This window comes from Drosophila navojoa, chromosome 5 (assembly GCF_054131105.1).
Source record: "Drosophila navojoa isolate 15081-1374.11 chromosome 5, UAZ_NAV_1.0, whole genome shotgun sequence".
Taxonomy (NCBI): Eukaryota; Metazoa; Arthropoda; class Insecta; order Diptera; family Drosophilidae; genus Drosophila; species Drosophila navojoa.
In genome coordinates, this window is record NC_142893.1 from 20,297,528 (window position 1) to 20,319,842 (window position 22,315).

Sequence of the window (22,315 nt, forward strand, 5' to 3'; positions counted from 1 at the left end):
AATATTTCTAATTACACAAATTATTAGTTATTAACTGCAAAAAAGAAAAATACATATTTGTAAATATTTAGTAAATTCATAAAAATATTAATGGGTATTTTAGAATGTTGAAAATTGCAATATTCAATTAATTTCAGATCTCAATAATATATAAAGTTTAATGAATAAAAGTTTATTAAATACCTTATTATACCAGTAAATATTTTTTAAAAATACAGAAAGGTATGAAATTTTAAATTCATCAAATATTTGTATTTTTGTTTAAGAAGAGATAGTTATTATAGAAATACCAACCAAAAATAATAATAAAATACTGCTGTATAGTATTTGAATAATTTTTAAGTTTAAGTTTAATTCAGGAACTTATAGTCTCAAATTAAAATCTAAAAAAAATATTTAACTATAAATATAATAATATATAATACATATAATGAAATAGTTAAGGGCATCAACAATACTATATCAATATACCAGTATTTTAGTTATAAGAAAATGTAGATGGCATAGCTTTTGAGCTTGGAATATACTTTCGAAGTCTAACTAATACACCCCTTACAAATTCACATTCTTGCTCAGGGTATAGGTCGTATGCAAACTGTACTAATTAAGTCATAAGGGCAAGTCGTCCGGCAGTCAGTCCTTTAACGGTAAGTCCAAACAGCAGCCGCCGCTCAGCGCCAAGCCCAAATGCTAAAAGGCTGCGCTGACTGCGACGCCTGGCTTCGCAGTCGCAGTCGCCTCACAACGAGCGAGCGAAGTCGCCGCCGCAGCCGGCGCCAGCGGCAGCGAGCCGACTGAGAGTATATCAGTTACAGACACAGCGGCCGTAACGTTTATTTGTGCTCGAGCAGCGAACGTGGCAGCAGCGAACGTAAAGCAAAGCAAAATCAAATCAAAAACCAAAGGCAAAAACTCAGCAATCGAAGCAAAGCGAAGCGAATCGACCAAAACAAAACTCTGGCCCAAACAGTCCAAGTCAGAAAGTTTTCAAAGATAGTTCATCAAGTGCTCGCTATCATAAAATAAATTCAATTTCGATTTCAATTTCAATTATCTGGCGAAGCGGCGCCAACTAAGCCAAGTTAATTAAATTGAGTAAATTTCGTTGTCGCGCTTTCATTTTCATTTTCGTTAAACGATCGCGCGCTGTAAAAGAAAAAATAATAATAAAAGCGAAACAAAAACAAAATCCAGAGTTTCGCCTACAAAAGAAATGCTAAACAATTGCCGTTAAGTGAAATTGTCATTGTTAGTTGCGGACAGTATAACAGATTTATAGCGGTGTATAGCGGCATTTGCGCAATTGTGAACGGCTCGATACGATTCGAAACGAAATATCGAACATCGAGGCGAATTTTTATGGTCAAGTGTCTGCGTCTCTGACCATTGTGCAACTCCCAGCCACTTAACCTTAACAATCATTATTTGGCAATAAAAACATTTGGCACAATCATTTCGTTCAAGTGTGCCCAAGTACGTCTCGAATACCCCTACCAAACACCGCCGAAATCCCAATCGCACTTTTACCCCGCAAAACGAAAGCAACGAACCCACGCGGCGCTAAACTCGAGTAGCCGCAGCAGCATCAGCATAGGAAGAAGAAGAAGGAGAACGGAGTAGAAAGAGACTCACGAAGAAATAGTGCAAAATGGTTGAGAAGACAGGTGAGTGCAAGTGGCAAAGCAAATGAATGAATGAATGAATTGGCGATATATTTTCGGGGGAAATTTTCAAGTGTTTTGGCATGCAGCTGGTTTGTATTGTCATGTAAATATAATGTGTGTGTGTGTGTGTGTGAAGGTTAACGTGTGCGAATTGGCTCGTGTGTGGAATATGTTGTGGCACATTTGCCACATTTGAATATGAGTGAAAAACAATTGAAATTGTAGAAAGTACTAGTAAAAACACAAAATACAAATTTGCAAAAAACAAACACCATACAAATTAAAACTTAAAAAAAAAAATAATAATAATAATAAAATCTTTAATCTAATTATACGCTTGTCAACCGCATAAATTGTTTCTTCACAAGAATTCAAAGCTACACAGAACATATTTCCCAAATTTTTTATTTAAAGGAGAAAAAAAGCAGGGAAATTATTTGCAGTTAAGCTTCAGCAAGACAATTACTGCGCAGTAACAATCGAGTCGAAATTTGACTGTCGGGCGTAGCCAACTATCAAATATTCGTTTGGAGAGTAAACAAGAAAGTACAGTCAGAATCGTCAGATTATACATGTTCTTCGATTAGCCACGCCTTAATGCACATCACTAACAAAATTATAGTTCTATGTTTAGTGAAGCTTCACAGAAGGCGTTCCGATTTGCCATGCCTAAATGGGTGTAACTAATGTATTTTCGTTGTCAACAGGGATTTATTTGCTAATTGTGGGATATTAGTTCTCAGCTTATATACAATATGGAAAAATATTCCAATATAATATCATATGATATATATCTTTACTGTACTATATATTAATGAGATGAGAGCAATATATTCTTCTAAAATATGTAGCACGATCCCTCACAAACTGAGTACTAATAGCACATAAATTTTACAGTTTAGTCCCTGACTAGCCAAGGGTCTGATATATTATATAATCTATATACATATATATATATTGAATATCGCCATATAAAATAGCTTTTATTGTAAAAAATATATAGATTTTAATCACTGTCATATGAGGCTTCGCTCGAGTATATATACTAAATTTAAAGTATCTGAATATAGTACTTAGTTCAGACAGAACCCTTGAGCTCGTTTCGCTGAGTCAAGATTATAAGAAAATGTAAATGAAATGGTCTTTGATCATCAAATATCTTATGACCATAAATTATTACAGTTTTCTGTAGTAACAGTATAACAGTTACAGTGCCAGCTAAAAATAACCAGAAATTTAACAGCAGCAAATTAAGCGATAAGCCTTATTTAAGGAATTTATTTATAAAATTTCCCTGCTAAATAAGGGAATAAATTTGAATGCTGCGCTTGCTCAGCGAGTGCCGAACAATGTGACTTGCGAACTGAAATTAATGATAATTTACAGAAAACTGAAAAATCATCTCTGGCTATTTAATCAAATGTGCATGTCTTTTGCATATGATTTGTATTTTTCCTTTCTTTTGTTAATTTTGTTGTTGTTGTTGTGTTTTTTTTTTTTTTATCAATAAATGATTGCTTTTCAATATTTTCATCGTGCCAACATGACGAAGTTTTGCTGTTTGCTGTCGTTTTCGTAACAAAAGAGCCAGCCATTGCTAGTGGCTCGTAAACAGCTGTGGCTGGCAACATTAACTTTCAGCTATTTAAGCAATGATCACTTCCTCAACGTAAGCTGGCAATAAAAAGTCATAAAAAATAAGAGACAATCAAAGCGACAGTTTGGCAAATTTGTCAACAAATTATGGCCATCTATTGATATTTATGGCAAATACATTTTTTATGGCAAATAATTTCCTCAGAATCCAGCGCAGTTTGCTTAGTTTTCGGGTCAGAAGATAAAGCCAATTGGCGTCAGTTGCTTCACAGCGATAAGAAACTGAAATTGAAATTGAAATTGAAAATGAGAAACCAGACACCTTTAATATTTGCTCCGTTAATTAATTTGCGCTAGCGCAGGTAGAGCAAGAGCAGCTAATTAATGTACGCAACTCGATGTGTTTTTGTTTTAACAATTGTCCAAACACAAATAGCGCGTGAGAAACAAAAAACCAATATTGAGTTTATATATCGGCCACAAACGGGCTGCTAAAAGCCCCTGACATAGGCCCCTAACCTTGACAGTGAGCACACACACAAGCACACACATACACACGCACACACACACAATGGCTGTAATTGATCTTCGCTGTGCGAAGCAACGAGCTCTGGCAATGGACAGAGAAAACGTGTTTGTAATTTCTCTTCTGGCAACACCTTTGGAGCGACAATTGTGCGCCCATAATTTATGCTAGGCCAACATCGTGTCTTAACACAGCCACGACTGCTAGTCGGAAGTCGCATTGAAACTATCTTTTAGTTGACATACGGAATGACATCACACAGAGAAATTTGTGGCAAATTTGCTACTGTTTCTAGAGATAGAGAGAGAGAGAGAGAGAGGGGATGTAGAAGAGACTTGGATGAAGGCGCCAGCTTCTCACTCACTGTGGGCTGTGACTGGTCTAATCGCTCAACGGTAGCTCAACATGTTATTAATGACTGCGACTTATAATTAAGTTAATAATCCAGCCAAGCAGACTCACTTCCACTTGAAAATCTATTTTCCATGGAAAGTTTTGTTTGCGTGACTCTCAACAACAAATTTCAAATGCAAAATCATTAGCAAAAAATAAATAAAAATAATAAATTGATTATATAAGTAGCCGATAGAGTCGTAAAAACTTATTAAACTCACTTAACAAAGGCTGCCCAAATGTCAAAACAGGAAAAAGGTATCAAATTCTAATTATGAGAACTTTTTTGCCATAGAGCAGTATTCCTAGAAACCCATTAGTTAGATCTGTTTGATGATCTGCAATAAGATAAGCTTACTCATCGCATTCTTTGGCGTAGTTCCCTGGGTTAGATTTATCGGTTCAATAATCGAGCCCGCTTAAAGGCATAAATTAGCAGGCCATAAAACACACCTCCCGCACACTGAGTCGCAGCCCGTGCCTAAGCTGACTAATTAATGAATTTATAACAAAATTTATGGTTGAGTTTTGAGCCGTGTCTGATTTGTTGTTGGCCAAGAACTGGTTTTTCGCCACTAACTATGAAGAACTGCGCTTTGATTGTTGTTGTTGTTGTTTGTTTGTTGGTTTTGTTTGCTTTGTCCGACTGTCTTAATAAAATCATCACCTTTTCGCAGCAAGTGCTGGGAAGAAGTTTGCAGTGGGTCGAAATTAATAATGGGATTATATTGATTAATTGCCATGGCAGCAGAGTCGAAAAAAAAACGCGGCACGTTTTCTCTTCATCATCATCTTTTTTTGTTGTGCGCTTCATAATTCAGACTTTAATAAAACATTTCGGAAACACATATGGCCATTCGTAAATTAGCAAGTTATGCGATTTGTGCGTGTCCATAACTCATAAATGCGAGACGCTCTATAAACTTATATCCAATTCGCTATTTGCTTTATTATGCATAAAGGGGAAATTTGTTTGTCAGGGACATTGCTCATACGCAGCGTTGTGCGCTCATATCCATGAATAGACAGTCAGTCAGTCACTCGGTCGGGCAGTTAGTTAGTCAAGACAACGCCCAAAATGAATAGTGCTAGTGATTTCTAACAGGATTTAGGTGTGGCACACACACCCCCATACGCAGAGAGAGAGTTAGGCCAAGCCTTTGACTTGACTTCTATTGAGGCGTGTGCTGACACGTGTTTGGCCAGCCGCGCCTTCGCCTTTGCCGTTGCCTTTGCCCTTACCTTAGCCCTGGCCATTGGTCAAGGCAGCAAGTGCCGAACATCCTTTTGGCAGCACTGCCAAACGAGTGCAGGATGTGAGCCAAGCTGCAGCGGAAGTGGAACAGAACCAAACGAGCTGAAAGCAGACATAAATTGCTGAGAGCCTTCACCTGATTCTTAGATATTTCTATTTGGCAGCCATGCAAGCTAATTATTGCGTAACTGAACAATCTGTTAGTCAGTTAGCACCCCTCCACACACACACACACCACACACGCACACACATAGTCGTCGTCGCTCTGGCTCTTCTTCTTGCTGGCCTTGTCATTGGACCTTATCTTATCGACGCTGGCTCGTAAATTGTCGAGTCTTGTCGGGCACATGAAAGGCGGACCCACAGCAAGAGATTGTATCTGACTAGCAATAGGAGGACTACAGCTAGCGGCACTTGCACAGACACTAACTTGGCCCGAACTACGACAGAGCTCAGCTGTCGGCTAAATTTCGCTTGTCAATCAAAATATCACATTTCATTTGCGAAGTAAACGTTTTTTTTGCTGCTTTTTTCCGGTAAGTTCTTTCCATATTTGTTTTATTTATTTTTGATTAGCAAATTTAAGGAATTTCACAATTATTATTGCACAATATTAATTGAGTTAGTCAATTTGTAGATAAGACAAACAAATTTTTAGAAGCAAAAATAAGATTGATTTTTTAGTCAGTTAACGTTTACTTCTGAAATTACCCTCGCTGCGAATTTGTTATAGCGGTCCGGTGCCGCACACACACACACATGTAAATGCAATGAAATTTCCTTTCTAGGCCGCAACTTTACCGTTAACATAAATTATATGGAGTAAGGCAAGCCTCTAACAACTTTAGTTGGCCAAGCCAATGCAACTCCATTGATGCCGAGCTTCTGATACGGAACGAGTGTTTATGTGTGCGTGTGTGTATGTGTGTGTGCGTGTGTGTACTTGCATGAGCCTGACCTTGACATTCGGAATGAATCGTGTTTTATTGCAAATACTACAAATGTATTCTTATAAATTCATTCATATGACATCAGTAGCAACATCAAGATCTCAATCTATCCAGCGCCGACAAAAATAAAACATTCATATGTGTATAACAGTGAAATTCGAGACTATAGAATACCCTGTACTCAGCTTGAATAGGTATTATAGATAGAATAAAGAGCAAGTCAGATATTACCGTAAGACAATTGCGTTTTAAAGTGTCATATGATATTGTTAAATTGTCATACTGTAACACGAATTCTGATATTATTGATGACGGGTTGAGTGACAATTTCAATGCTTTATATATTATATTGTAATACTGGTATACTTATAGTGATGGACAAGAGTAAGCTTTTCAATGCACTATGTGGTATACACTTCCATATTGTTATACTGTTATGCGAATTTTGGTTCATAGATGGAGATCAATTTTAATATACTTTCAACTTGTTAACAAGATTTTAACTGTTATACCTTGATGACTCATACAGTATAAAGTCTTATATTATTTTGCAACAATAAGAGACTTTTCAATGGTTTACATAGTGTTATACGAACGAGTGCTACGTACATTTGAATTGTCATACAAATGTTATACTGCAACTGTCTGGTATCTTTGTACTTCGATCCAAATGTACATCACATGTTTGCATTTGTCTCCTACGTACAGGGTATTTTCTCTGCGTGTTCGTATTGCTTTTCAATCGCAACACGGAAGACTTAACAATAACAGCTGACTTTACTGACTTTTCTACCCGCTTTGCATATCAATTTTGTGTGCTGGAAATCTGAGAAGTACTTGACGTACTTCGGCTGCTTCGGCCGCTCGTGATTTGCGAGTCGTTTATGCACGCTTATTTGGGTTACATTAGCGGCAGCTTCGGAATACCGTTAAGCTCGTTACACATGCTACTGGAATGTGTGCTAACTGCCACCAGAGGGCGTTGTTGTTAGTGTTTATCGTCAATTAAAAACTCTTGTTATTTGTAGTTACGGTTGATGCGCGTTTTCTCTAATTGAAATCATGTTGTTTTCATGCTCTTTTTATCCGATATGCTGCCACTTGTCCGTTGCTATTTATAGGTGTAGAACTGTATGTTCTGGGAAATTTAACAACGATTCAGCCTGAAACGATTCGATTATGAATTATTTCAATCAATAGCATTTAAGGCAATACTCAATACAATATTGATCAGATTTCGGTACATGTAGCCTTGCTTTTTTCTTATTTTTCGATCATTTAAATCCATTCAATGTCTTGTCGTCACGCCCTCGCCAAAGAAACCACAAGAAAAAGGTGAAAAAAAAATCAACTTTCAATGTTTTTTTTTTCTTCTTTTTATATTTGCTTTGTCCAATTGGCGATTATTGTGTGTAATGTTTATTGTCTTGGCCTTTTGCTTCTCCTTTTTGGCAACAATTATTCATTTGATAGACCCATTTTTGTAGACTAAAACTTGTTGATTTGTGCTCAATGGCAGCGCCTCATAGAGATCACTTAAGATAAAACACTGCGAACATGACTTACGCATTTCGATTGTGGCCAAGGAGTTAATAAAAACAATAAATATACAAAAAACATAAGCAATCAAATCCACTTGAAGGTTGAGCCAAATTAAATCCCCTTTTCTCTCATTTATACTTTCTGCGTCAAACTGAAAATAATTTAGATAAAAGGTGGTTCTTGTCCTGGCTAACCAGAAAGTGAACTTTCGAATTCAGTTAGTTCTGAGATAAAGCTGGCATAACATAATCTTTATTATGCGCCTGGTAGCTGAACAATTTGTGTATATTTTAAGAACAGTTATATGCTTAGATAAACTGTTTATTTGCACTAAGTCATATACCGAAATTTCAGCAATAGAATGGATATAACCTGACTTTGGCAATCACAATGAAGTGAAAGTCAAAGCTGAAAACTTTGAGCTCTATTAAAATATAAATTAAGTCGTAAACATTATATTAAATTTCATAATATAGCCGTTTGGCAATGCCAATTCAAGAATAAAGAAATTAATAATGGGATTAGTTGGTTTCCTAAAAATATATGTATGCAATATATAAATAATATTTATTCAAGTGAAATATTAGTTGTATAATCTTTTACATTCTTGAACTATTTTTAGCATATTTAAGAACTTTACAAATTGTTTTATTCACTGCTATTCGGTTTATCAGCCAATGGCTACCAATATGGCCAGCAGGCAAGATTACAGCCTAAACGGCAACGAATTACATGTCATCAATTATTGTTGTGATTCAGTCACACTTCGAGCGCTAATAACGCGTCGGAGAATGTCAACCTCAATGAGTCCAGGGGATGAGTAAAAGCAGCTTATCACAATGTAGTAGCTGCTGTAAACACTTTAGATGCTTGAAAGGGAAGTTTCAGGTGACAAGGGCAATTTGACAATAAAAACTGGTTGTCGACTTAGCTAAATCTTAAACTCAAGTCCATTTCCATTTCCATTTTTATTTTCATTTTCAATTTTTATTTATTTTTTTCCTATTTCAACTTCCAAATGAGTTGGCATCGAGTGGATCGCATTGAACTTGAGGGAGCCTCGCTCAACGGTGATTGATCAAGCGCCGTTATGGATAGAGCTGCTTAATGATGATGCGCTGCGTTGCATTGATGCAATATTGATTGATTGATCTAACTGGCTGACTGACGCTGACTGACTGATTGATTGATTGTCTCACACATTAATAGCACTTGTCTTGCCCTCGCACCGGCCGCCCCGGCCACATTCCGATTAGCATAAACAAATTGAATGCTAGCGAACGCTTAGCATACAATGAGCATAGCCGAACAACGGTGCCACCGAACAGCCGAACAAATGTCCCAATGCAAATAAACCATTAATTTCGGCTTATGCTAATTGCGCTCTTAGATTGGCTGTCAGCACGCTGATCTCGTTTTCATGCGAATTATTTATGCTTTGCCGCCAATGCGAGTCTCAGATTTGCATACGGCCATAATTCATCAGCTGTGGGTGTTCACTGTGGGTTACTTTTCGCATGCAAACTGTTTTCGACATGCAGACAGGTTGACGCATTCCAATCATATACATATATTCCCTATTTTCATTTCACATATCTATTTATAAGACTCGCAACTAAGTTTTTATCGCAACTACTGACAATTGACTTTGATTAATTATGCTGGCCGGAGCGAGACACGTCGAAGCCAGCTGCTGAATTCCCACTAATTTTAATTTCCCCGCTAACCATAATCATATTTCACATATTCCGCACACGTTTCTCATGCAGATCCACAATTTGATATCTGCTGCGACTTATACCCAGTGAATCTGAATGAAATGTGAGTCAAGCGCTTCCATTCTGTGTCTATAAATAATATTCTTACTAGTTCTATTGCCGTTGTCGTCAATGGCCAATTGTCAATAGTTTTACGATGCGACACAGTTGAGCTCCTGTTGAGCCCCCTTCCTCCCCCTTGCGTTATCAGTGTGTCACGGGAACTGGAGCCGGGTAGAAGATAATTGGCGTATTAAGTAAAGTGTGCGAAACCAGCGATAACATCGCTTATCAGACTGTAGCTAAAAGTGGAAAATTTGATAAGCATTCATTCCACTCAATATTTACATGCGGATTATAAACAATCTTTTTATGACCCCTCAAGTTGCGTAAGTCGGTTCAAAGTCGGGCAGAATCAAAATACTTAATAGCAAATACAAGTATTTACCCGGCATCTACTCCTAATTAAGGGGAAATTTTACGCCCAGCCCAAAGTTGGTTCCATAAAGCTTCGCTAAATATCTATTTAAATGTGTTAGAACAGACAATAAATTAATTTTTAAAGCTAATCAAGTATTTGATTTATTTCTAGTTCGACAATGTTGGTTATAAATAACTTGGGTTAAGTAGATATACTCGTCGTAGGCACACTTAAGTACTGCACAGTTCGTTCTCGCAAATAAGGCGTCAATTCAACGATATTATTTGTTTAAACAAATTAATTGACACCTCAGCTGATTAGCATTGGCTTTAAATAAACATCAATGAATGAAGCAACAGCAACAGCAACAACAACCACAACAACATCAGCTAAACGTAAACAACGTAGATCTAACTAAACAAATGAGGAAATAATGCGCAGAGTGCGATGCGAGTCAATTAATTAATCAATTGGTGTGAAACTTTCAATGAATTATGAAAACTAACATGAAATGAATGAATTTCACACGATATTATAGAGGGAAATAAAAAATTACCTTTGTTGAACTTGTGAGAGTATTATAGGATAATATTATAGGAAGGGATATTTCTTAAGTAGCTTGATATATATTATTCATGGGAAATTATTGGTAATAGATAATAATGAAAACAGATATATGACATAGGAGTACGACTGGAGGATGTACTGAGAACATGACAAAGTATTCATTATTATATTACATTCTCAATTAAGTCATCAGCATCTGTCAATGATCTCTTTACAACTGTTTCGTGTTCGTGTTCAATGCGAGAACAACAAAGTTCGAATTCGGCGCAAAAAAAACTTGTATTTCGATTTCCTTTTGACACGATTTACAGATTTTTGATAACTGACTCGATGGCTGATTGATTGATTATGTTTGTCGATGCATAAGTAATTTAATAATTAATTAGAGTTCGGCATGCGCTGTGCAAGTTTGTAATCAATGCATTATTTATATTAATACTGATCGAATATGGTTCTCTGTGTGTGTGCTTATCTTTACAGACATGTCGAAATTCGTTGGCGTTGCCGACATCACGGAGAACAAGAAAATCTGGCGCATGCTGCTCGGCGAGCTGGTGGGCACATTTTTGCTTGTATTCATTGGCGTTGGCAGCACGGCGACCGGAAGTGCGACAGTGCCGCAGATAGCGTTCACCTTTGGCTTAACGGTGGCCACATTGGCACAGGTAATTACTCCATAAATATCCCATATGCCATATACAATGTTAAGCAGTTATTATGCTAGAGTCTAAGAAAATGGCAAATTTCTCATACTCAATGTCTTACTGTCTAATAAAATAACAAAAATATTCTCAATATCGAGGCATTATCTTAATATCCCATCAATAAAATGTCAAATCGCCACAGACAATTTTCCCATATCCCAACAACTAATAAATGTCCCTTCAATAGCTCTAGTTATATATGAAATTTCCCATAGTCAATTGCACATTATTCCACATTTAGCCGATACACAAACCAATCGCACTAAGCGATTTATAGAAATAGCAAATCATGCGTTCAAGGACACGCCACCGCCGCGTTACATTTTCGGCCCGGCCAAAACTCATTCACAGAACGCAGCCGTTGTTGGCTATTGGCCGCTGGCCGCTGTTAGCTGTTCACTGGTCAGTCGCATTTTGGGCAAGACATTGGCATTTAAAAGCCGACAACAACAAGCGCATAAAAACGCAATCGAATGCGGCGCAGTCGACGCGTTGGCTGCGTGCGAATGTTATTTACAGAGCTGACAGATTTACACACACGGCACACAGATACAGCCACAGCTGCAGCATAAAGATACAGATACAGATACACAGATACAGATACAGATACAATTTCTGCTGTGGTCATTAGCGCCGCGTACGCTGCGTATGAGTAACGCACTGCGCTTCGGACTGAAACTCCGAATGTGAATGCGAATGCGAATACGAATGTGAATGTGAATGTGAATGTGAATGTGAATAATAAATGCGAATTCGTCTGCGTCGGCAATTAACATTAATCAACACGCAAAATATGCAATTAGATTATTATGCGTTTAATTACGTTATGCCTCTTGATGTTTCAGCTCTGTTGTTGTTGTTGCTGTTGTTGTTTCTGTTTTTTGTTTTTTTTTTTTTAGAATTCTAAGCGTTGCTCGATTTTGAATCGAATTTATGACAGCAAATTACAACAGCTGAAACAGCAAACCCAAGACTGCGTAGATCATCGTGAGATATTCTCGATTTGCTATAACTTTATCGTAGACGAGCGTAGCGTGCTATAAAGTTGAAGGCTCGTAATCAATCATTGATCTGGCGATAAGTCAAGTTAATTAACAAACAAAATAATGTCTAATGCGACGCACTCAGTGAAGTTGTATTAGCTTTCAATTGTCCTCAAATTAAGAAAGACTTTGTGATTGAATTTAATGAAGATATTTTCAAGAAGTTAATCAAATTGCATAGAATTGAAGTAACGCAACTAATGGATGGATATGAATATGGGTTCAACTACTCAACACCATTTTTCATATGTCAAGAGGAAAAACTTTACATGTGGGTGAATAAGTTGTCAAAGTTTCTGTAAAACAAACATCATTAGATAACATGATTAGTACTATAAATTTATGTTTTCCTTTTTGAAATATGAAAAATTAGCTTTAGCTGAAATTACCTTTAGCTTAGTTCATTCATCCATCATATGAAAATACAAACTTTAAGAGAAATCTCCAAGTTGAAGAGTCACCTCGATGCTTAGTCTAATGTTGTCATGAATATTGCATTATTTTCGCTTCTCTTCTATTGCTAAAAACATTTCTCGCAAGGGTGTTCAATCAGTCGAAGTGACTTTTCATATTGCAGCTATTGCAAAACTCTAATTTTATAATCATGTTCATCAGATATAGGCATATTATAGGCAGCCGTATGCGCCTGCATTAGACCTGGCAAGCATCGCGATATGGCGCACATCACGATAGGCCGCCTGGCTGGCTGTTGGGCTTGAGCCAGACACGTGTGCACGGTGGTGCAGCGGCAGGTGTTGTGTAATTGCTGGCCTGGCGAATGGTATCTTCGGCACTGAGAGTGTATCTTCGAAATTTCCACACTTTCATCAACGATTAGTCAGAAATTAAGTGCGATTGGCCAATGCAAGAGAGATAGTCACCGGTCACCAGTCACGAGTAACGAGTCACGAGTCACGAAACACGAGTTGCATGCTGTGAAATGCGGGCAGCATTGCGACAATTAGTTGCACTTGCAGCCATGACGTGTGGCACGAGACCTGATTGCTCTCGCTTGCTTTTTGCGGTCAGTCATCGAACTCGATTTCTAAATAAGCCAACCAGCAGCTCGACAACAACAACAACAGCAGCAGCAGCAACAACAACGCCAAGAGCAACAAATGTTGGCAGCTGCGTTGCAGAGTCCGTAACAAATGAGAAACGTGCTAATTGAGCGACATTTAATGCCATCTGTGCGAGAGAAAAAACAATTCCAAACACATTATTTTACTGCGTTGCGACATACTTAATCTTATATAGGTATAAAAGCATGAATGGACAAAATGGAAAAGGTGTTCAAGTGTGTAGGGGCATTCGTACAGTAGTCCAAGCAGCAGTAGCTACAAACATAATTCCCCTTTATTATTAGACTTTAGCATGATAGATGCCTATTATGAAAGGCATTAGAGATATGTGCATGAATTATAGTTTGGGCGAGTTTCTTTGCAGAGAGAATATGAAGTTGAAAAGATAAATCTATATATCATTTGGAGAGTAGAACTTAAGGTGCAAAGAGAAGCGGAGAAAAAAGGAAGAGAAGTGATATAAATTTAGTATTTTGAACGAGAGATAGGTAGGGGAATGAACTCTGTATTCTAATTAAAAGATAGAAGGAAAGACAAAGCGATATCTCTGCAATATCTTAATAAAAAATACTAAATCCAAATAGCTGCAATGATTTGGGATATATAAAATACCCCCAGGATATAATTGTTAAAATATCCCTTGATTGTTATAGGACACAGAGTACTTGCAAATATATAAATATATTTTATATCAAAATAACATATATAATATAACAAATAACAAAAGTTATATGTGAAGCATTCAAGAGACATATAAAAGCATCTGAAATATGCATTCAACTATTCAATTACAAGTTTATAAGTTATTTTAGAATACACGCTTATAAACATATCTATATTTACCAGTATTATAACTTATAAAATATATGACTGCGTTTTCAGCCCTTGCCCTTAGCTTTTTATTTGCCGACGGAGCCAGTGATAATTAGTTTCGATTACAAATGAATAGCTGGTTAGGTGCAGTCAGAACCTAATCAGTGATGTGAATACAGCTCGCGCTCTTCCAGATAATATCATTGTTTAAGCTCGTCGGAGACGTCAACGGCGGCGATATTTGTATGCGATTTGCGTTGCATTGTCCCATGAGTTGACAAAAGGAAGTGGGGCAGCTAGAAAATGCAAACAACAAAACGATTATAGATGACAACAACAAGCCATAGAAATGCTAAACTGTTGACAGTTTGATTTTAATAGCAAACATATATAAATATATAGTATTCCGTATAGTTGGGAAGAAAATTCCAGTGCTGATTTTTTATGCGGGTCGCCAAAAGAAGCGAAACGCCAAGAAATAATAATAATCATAAATTTTGAGTGCCGGCAGTTGAGCTGCGCTGAGCTGAGCTGAAGTCTAATCAGATGCACGGCCCGCAATTAGGGATTGGCTCTTTGATTTACGGCCATTATCGGACGAAACGCAGTATGCCATAGAACATATGAGTCCCCGATCTGAAACAGAGCTGCAAAAAACTCTGAAAGGCCAAGCGCGAAGTCAAAGTCAAAAAAACCTCCAGCACCAATCAAGGTGCAACATGCAAGATCAATAAAAAAAGCCAAAAGCAACAACACAGTTGTGGCTGTCTCTGTGTACGTGTGTGTTAATTATGCAACAAAAACAAACACGACAACAACATGGGCTACAAAATAGTGCGTGCACCATTCACGTTTGCTCAATTCAATTCAATTCGATTCAGTAAAATCAAACGATCCGCAAAACTGCGCCGAAATAAGCCAAAATGGCAAAGCCAGCTACAAGCTTTGGGCCAACTGCTCGGCTTTTTGGCCAAAACGAACTTGAAATACGCAGCAACAATCACCAACAACAACAGCAACAACAGCAACAACAACAACCACTGCAGCACAGCAGAACGAAACAAACAAGTTAACATTCAATTTAACTAAAAAGCCATAAAATATGATTTAACGCTCAAATGTCGCACAACAGCAACAACAACAACAACAACGAGAACAACAAATGCGCGCAGACATTCGTGCGCCTGCGTAAGCCTCAATCCATGCGATCATTATCTATATCTATTCATATATCAGCGAATGCGTGCAAATAGTAAGACACACAGAATAAGAGAGGGAGAGACAGAGAGAGAGAGAGAGAGAGAGAGAGAGAGAGATGGAGTTATTTAAAGTGACCAACACAATAAATGCTATAAAAATAGACGCAAATCTCGTGAAAACCAAATTTCCTATAAAAGTTCGAGAAGTTTAACGAGTATATTGGATTTTTGTAAGGTAGATCGATTCTCTATCTATCCTTCAGCATATCCTGGTCAGAATGTTGCTATTAGACATACAACTAGATCAACAAATAAACTGCACTTGGCTAATTACCTGAAGGCCTTTGTTGCTCTGGCTTCAAATTTTCTTAATTAGAATTAGTTCCTTATAAAAATTAAAAAAATTTATAAATCAAATAAATGTTGCACTTGGCTAATAGTTAAGCCCAAAAATTAAGGTGAATGGATTTTAAGCTGATATAATATTAAAATATGGCAACTATTTATATTTTAATAATGTAACAATAAATTATACTTAAATAAAACAGTCACAGTAATCTTCCCAAAAATAGTTTCAAATATAAATTTGTCGCAAATATCTAATAATAAATCATATTATAATTTATATTGCAATTTGAAAGTACATAAATTTTTGTCTTAAGAAAATATTTTTTAATTAAATTAGTAATTAAAATTACAGCTTGAAAGAAATTGAGTTGTATGGATATTTACACAATTTAAAACCCAGTTCACAACCCTTAGCCGTGGCCAGAACCACTTAAAAGTACCCTTACCCTGTTACCGCTTGTACTTTATAACTGCAATGCCTTTTACAATACAATTATACAAGTAATTTAATACTGTTCTACAATTTATGCTACAGATCAAAAAGTATATCTACATTGTTATTCTATACTCGAACAAATACTTTTTGGACTGTTATTCCATATACTGCACAATTACAGTTTAGACTTCACAAATAAATATGACTTGCCCGCCTCTATTCTCACGCACTTGACGCATGTTTGTGCTGCATACGTAAATCAAATTATTTAATGATAGGTTTTGAGTGAGTGTGTGAATGTGTGTGTGTGTGCCACATCGAAATATCATGACTCATTCAAGTGTGCATTCTAATCGATGTGGCAACAACAACAACAGCCGCAGCGGCCGCAGCAGCAGCAACTCTTGCAAATGCGCGCGATCTTGATGATTAGGTGCGACTGACAGCGTATTATTCACGCAGTCACTTTGCCACAAGAGCAACAAAAGCAGCAACGCGCTGCACTTATATAATTTGATGAAAAGCAACCAAAAACAAGTAAAGCGAAAAACAATTATAAATCGCAAAGCGTGCGTATGGCAAAGGCCAAGCGAACTTCGAAGATTGCATCGAAATGTATCTAAAGCCGTTCGAACTGTGTAACGCTCGGGCCTAAACTAGTGGCCCCAGCCCCTTAACGCCGGCCGGCCCGCACCTGCCGCGGAGTCGAGCTTAGGCAGGCTTAGCCACAACTAAATCGAAACTGAAATCGCACAGCGATATGGTAGTACATAGAAGCCTGCACCTCGGCCTTGGGCATAGACGCGTTTTTGAATGTAGTGCGTATTCATTCATAACACGAGTGAGTACTCGTACTCATAGTCATGCGTCGACTTCGAGTCGTAGTCGCCGCCGTGCTCACTCGCCGCTCGAGTGGCAATTTGTTATTCTTTTTCGTGTTTTTGTGTATCTTTCGTTCTAAGCACAACAAGTTCAGCCGCTCTGCCACTACAGATCCAGCTCCAGTTTCAGCCTGACAGCTCGAGCTGACAGCTTGGCTCATGACTCAACAGAATGCGAATCACTTTTACTTTTTGGCCAAATGCTCATCAAACTGAACTTTAATGGCGTTCGACAGCGAGCTAGAGAGTTGGCCATTGGCCAGAGCCAATGCCTGAGAGACACTCAGTATCTGAGTATTTGAGTGCAACTCTGTCTATCTGACTGACAAATTGCTTGCATCCGCTGCAAGTTGTTACTGGCGTTAGCCAGCATTGTGCAAGAGGCAAAATGCAGACGCCATGGCAAAGGGTAAACATTGCCCAACCCAGAAATGTGGCAGCAACAAGTGCTCAACTTGAAGGCTTGACATTTAATGTCTAGCGTTCACATGATCTTCACAAGCAGCAGATGCTTGGGTCTATAATGAAACTGTATCTGTCAACTGAACACAAAGTGAAAGAGAGATCCATCAATGGGACATGGAGTGCTCTTCATATATAAGCATATTTCTACTCTCAGCTTTTATTTACCGGCTTACATTGTAAATTTGGTTGGCTGGTTAATCTTTTTTGATCATCGAATTACCATATAGTATATGTGATTAAAATACGAGCTCGACGGGATATTAAACGAAAACATTTATGACCTCGTTAAGCAGATTTAATTTTGTTAATGTTCTTTAAAATGCGATGTCAAGTGTTATTGCAATTAGTTATCTGCAATAAAGATTTAACTCATTTAACGCGTGTACTTGCTTGAACAAATAATAAATACATATACTTGGAGGGATAACAGAAAGAGAAATTCCCTACATTTTATAGTAAAGACTATACAATGATGTAATAATACATAGATACATAGATACATAGATACATAGATACATAGATACATAGATACATAGATACATAGATACATAGATACATAGATACATAGATACATAGATACATAGATACATAGATACATAGATACATAGATACATAGATACATAGATACATAGATACATAGATACATAGATACATAGATACATAGATACATAGATACATAGATACATAGATACATAGATACATAGATACATAGATACATAGATACATAGATACATAGATACATAGATACATAGATACATAGATACATAGATACATAGATACATAGATACATAGATACATAGATACATAGATACATAGATACATAGATACATAGATAACATAGATACAAGATACTACATAGATACATAGATACATATGATACATACATCGATACATAGATACATATGATACATAGATACATAGATTCACATTAGCTACATAGATACAATGATACATAGATACATAGATACCTAGCTACATAGATACATAGATACATAGCTACATAGAACATAATACCATAGATACATAGTACATAGATACATAGATACATAGGACTTGATCATAGATAACATAGATACATAGATACATAGATACATAGATACATAGATTACCATAGATACATAGATTTACATAGATACATAGATACATAGATACATAGCTACATAGATACATTAGATACATAGATACATAGCTACATCGGAATACATAGAGTACAATGATACATAGATACTAGATACATAGATACATAGATACATAGATACAATAGAAGTACATAGAATTACATAGATACATAGATACATAGATACCTAGAGTACATCGATACATAGATTACATAAGATTACATAGATACATCGATTACATAGATACATAGCTACCTAGATAACATAGATACATAGCATACATAGATCATAGATTACATAGCTACACTAGATACAAGCACTATGATACATAGATACATAGATACATAGATACATAGATAATACATAGATATAGATACATAGATACATTAGATACATAGATACATAGATACATAGATACATAGATACATAGATACATAGATACATAGATACATAGATACATAGATACATAGATACATAGATACATAGATACATAGATACATAGATACATAGATACATAGATACATAGATACATAGATACATAGATACATAGATACATAGATACATAGATACATAGATACATAGATACATAGATACATAGATACATAGATACATAGATACATAGATACATAGATACATAGATACATAGATACATAGATACATAGATACATAGATACATAGATACATAGATACATAGATACATAGATACATAGATACATAGATACATAGATACATAGATACATAGATACATAGATACATAGATACATAGATACATAGATACATAGATACATAGATACATAGATACATAGATACATAGATACATAGATACATAGATACATAGATACATAGATACATAGATACATAGATACATAGATACATAGATACATAGATACATAGATACATCAAGATACATGATAAATAGATCATAGATACATAGATACATAGATACATAGATACATAGATACATAGATACATAGATACATAGATACATAGATACATAGATACATAGATACATAGATACATAGATACATAGATACATAGATACATAGAACATAGATACATAGATACATAGATACATAGATACATAGATACATAGATACATAGATACATAGATACATAGATACATAGATACATAGATACATAGATACATAGATACATAGATACATAGATACATAGATACATAGATACATAGATACATAGATACATAGATACATAGATACATAGATACATAGATACATAGATACATAGATACATAGATACCTAGATACATAGATACATAGATACATAGATACATAGATACATAGATACATAGATACATAGATACATAGATACATAGATACATAGATACATAGATACATAGATACATAGATACATAGATACATAGATACATAGATACATAGATACATAAATACTTTCCCATATTTCCCATGACAAATTCCCAATATTTAATTCTTCTACTCTTATTGCACTTTGCAGGGCCTTGGACACATCAGCGGCTGTCACATCAATCCGGCTGTGACTATTGGCTTCTTGATTGTCGGCGAGATGAGCATCCTGAAGGCGGCCTTCTACATAATCGTGCAGTGCGTGGGTGCCATTGCCGGGGCTGCAGTCATCCGGGCAGCTCTTAACGGAATGCTCACCGCCGGACTCGGTGTTTCCTCGTTCAATGCCACGCTGGATGTGGGTCAGGTGGTGTTGATCGAGGCGCTGATCACATTCATACTGGTGTTTGTGGTCAAGGCTGTGTCCGATCCGGGTCGCCAGGACATCAAGGGATCGGCCCCATTAGCTGTCGGCCTGTCCATTGCAGCGGGACATTTGTGTGCGGTAGGTTAAGAGTGAATACAAGTAAAAGGTTCGCATGTGAAGAGATTTCTTTCCACAGATTAATCTCACTGGCGCCAGCATGAATCCAGCTCGCTCCTTCGGACCAGCCGTCGTCCAGGGCATGTGGACCGACCACTGGGTCTACTGGGTGGGACCCATTGTGGGCGGCATTGTTGCTGCCATCATCTACAAGTTCGTCTTCAAAGTGCGCAAGGGCGACGATGAAGCCAACTCTTACGATTTCTAAGGCCACTCTCCTATCTCTCTGCCTTTCTCTCTCTCTCCCTCTCTCTATTTCTCTATCTCTCTCTAACCAATCATAATTGTCTCTTTGTTCCCACGGGAACACTTTCACGATCTGGTTGTTGTATCGCCACATGTGCGTGAGTTGCTTATGCACATTTGTCTTTGCCTCACTGAGAATCCATCGAATTCGTTTCCACTTAGATTAGCTCAACGAGAGCCTCACCATGCAAATTGCATCATTTTTATTTGTTAAAAAATAAAAATCGCTTTGTTGTAGTCGTACTAACACCTAAAATATATTGAATATTCTATGTTTAGAGCATAAGATAAGTAAAATTCGCATTAATTGGCCTTAGCTACACCACTTGCAGCACAGAATCGAGACTCGAAATGCGATTTGCTAAGCCACAACACCGAATTATTTGTTACAAATTGTTATTGTGTCTAAGTAAATAATTATCCAGCACAAATGAACATATTTCATAAATTACGAATTATATGTGTAATAAAAAATATTAAAAAATCAAAGCATGCAATGTGTTTTATTTTTAACTTTTCAAATTGGGAAATTTCTCTCTCTCTCACTTTGATATTTTTATAAAAGACATTCGAATATTTCCCTACTTTGTAAATCAGCAGAAAAAAAAATAAAATTTGAATACAGTGGGATCTCTTTATTCCCTGTCTTTTTTCGATAAAGTTATTGATCTACTTTGTTTTCAGTTATATTACATCTAACTCAAATATAATTTCTATAATTAAGTAGTTTAAATTTATATCTTTTGGTTGAATTTTCAACAAATTAATCAATTCTGAGAATTTTTAAAATCATGTTATCCAAATATTATTGAATTAATATTAAAGCAAATGAATTAATTAATCAATATTATTAGTTAATACACTCACTCATATAAACAAACAAGCAAATAATGTTGTCTATGTTTGGGCACGCTGTGAACCTCATATTTGATATACAGTGGATTTTGTAGAAATCACAAATTTCTTGTTGCATACTTTTAGGTGTGTGGCGAATATTAACATGTTACGAAAATTCTAGCAATTTACCCGTGCCTTAACTGATTTGTGAGCTACTGGATATTATGCCCAGCTACAGGGGTTTGACTGAGTTCCTTCTCCTTATAAAAAAAAACCAGCTGCACTAGATTTAATGACTTAATATCACATGAGTAAATGACAAAATAAACAAATTGTAGCTACAAATTTTTTTGTTTATTCACAATGCAAGTCAATGTGAGTGTCCCTCGGGGAGTGTACGTGCTAATTGAAGTTCAATAACAATTCAGATTTGCATATGACTTCTCTCCGTTCATTCATGTAAAATGCGACTGAGTACAAAAGTTCTTTTGCGTCATCAGGCACTGCACCATATGCGGGTGTTGTTGGCAAACAAAGCAACAACAACAATTATAACAACAACAACGAATACCAAAATGAAGTCCATTAAAAAAGCGACGATAAATA

The 22,315-nt window shown here is 36.5% G+C and overlaps 1 protein-coding gene across 2 annotated transcripts; it reads left to right on the forward strand.

The window, feature by feature from the left end:
* Positions 1-816: 816 nt before the first annotated feature.
* Drip (aquaporin homolog protein drip) lies at positions 817-21,361 on the forward strand. Of its 2 annotated transcripts, none has more exons than XM_018105294.3 (4): positions 817-1,664; positions 11,152-11,336; positions 20,234-20,587; positions 20,646-21,361. In XM_018105294.3, the coding sequence occupies exons 1-4, from the start codon at positions 1,649-1,651 to the stop codon at positions 20,832-20,834; spliced, it is 744 nt and encodes a 247-aa protein (XP_017960783.1). In that variant the 5' UTR covers positions 817-1,648; the 3' UTR covers positions 20,835-21,361. The 2 variants fall into 2 exon arrangements, with proteins under 2 accessions (XP_017960783.1, XP_089117285.1); XM_089261159.1 differs by lacking the exon at positions 817-1,664 and adding an exon at positions 5,950-5,970.
* Positions 21,362-22,315: the final 954 nt, after the last annotated feature.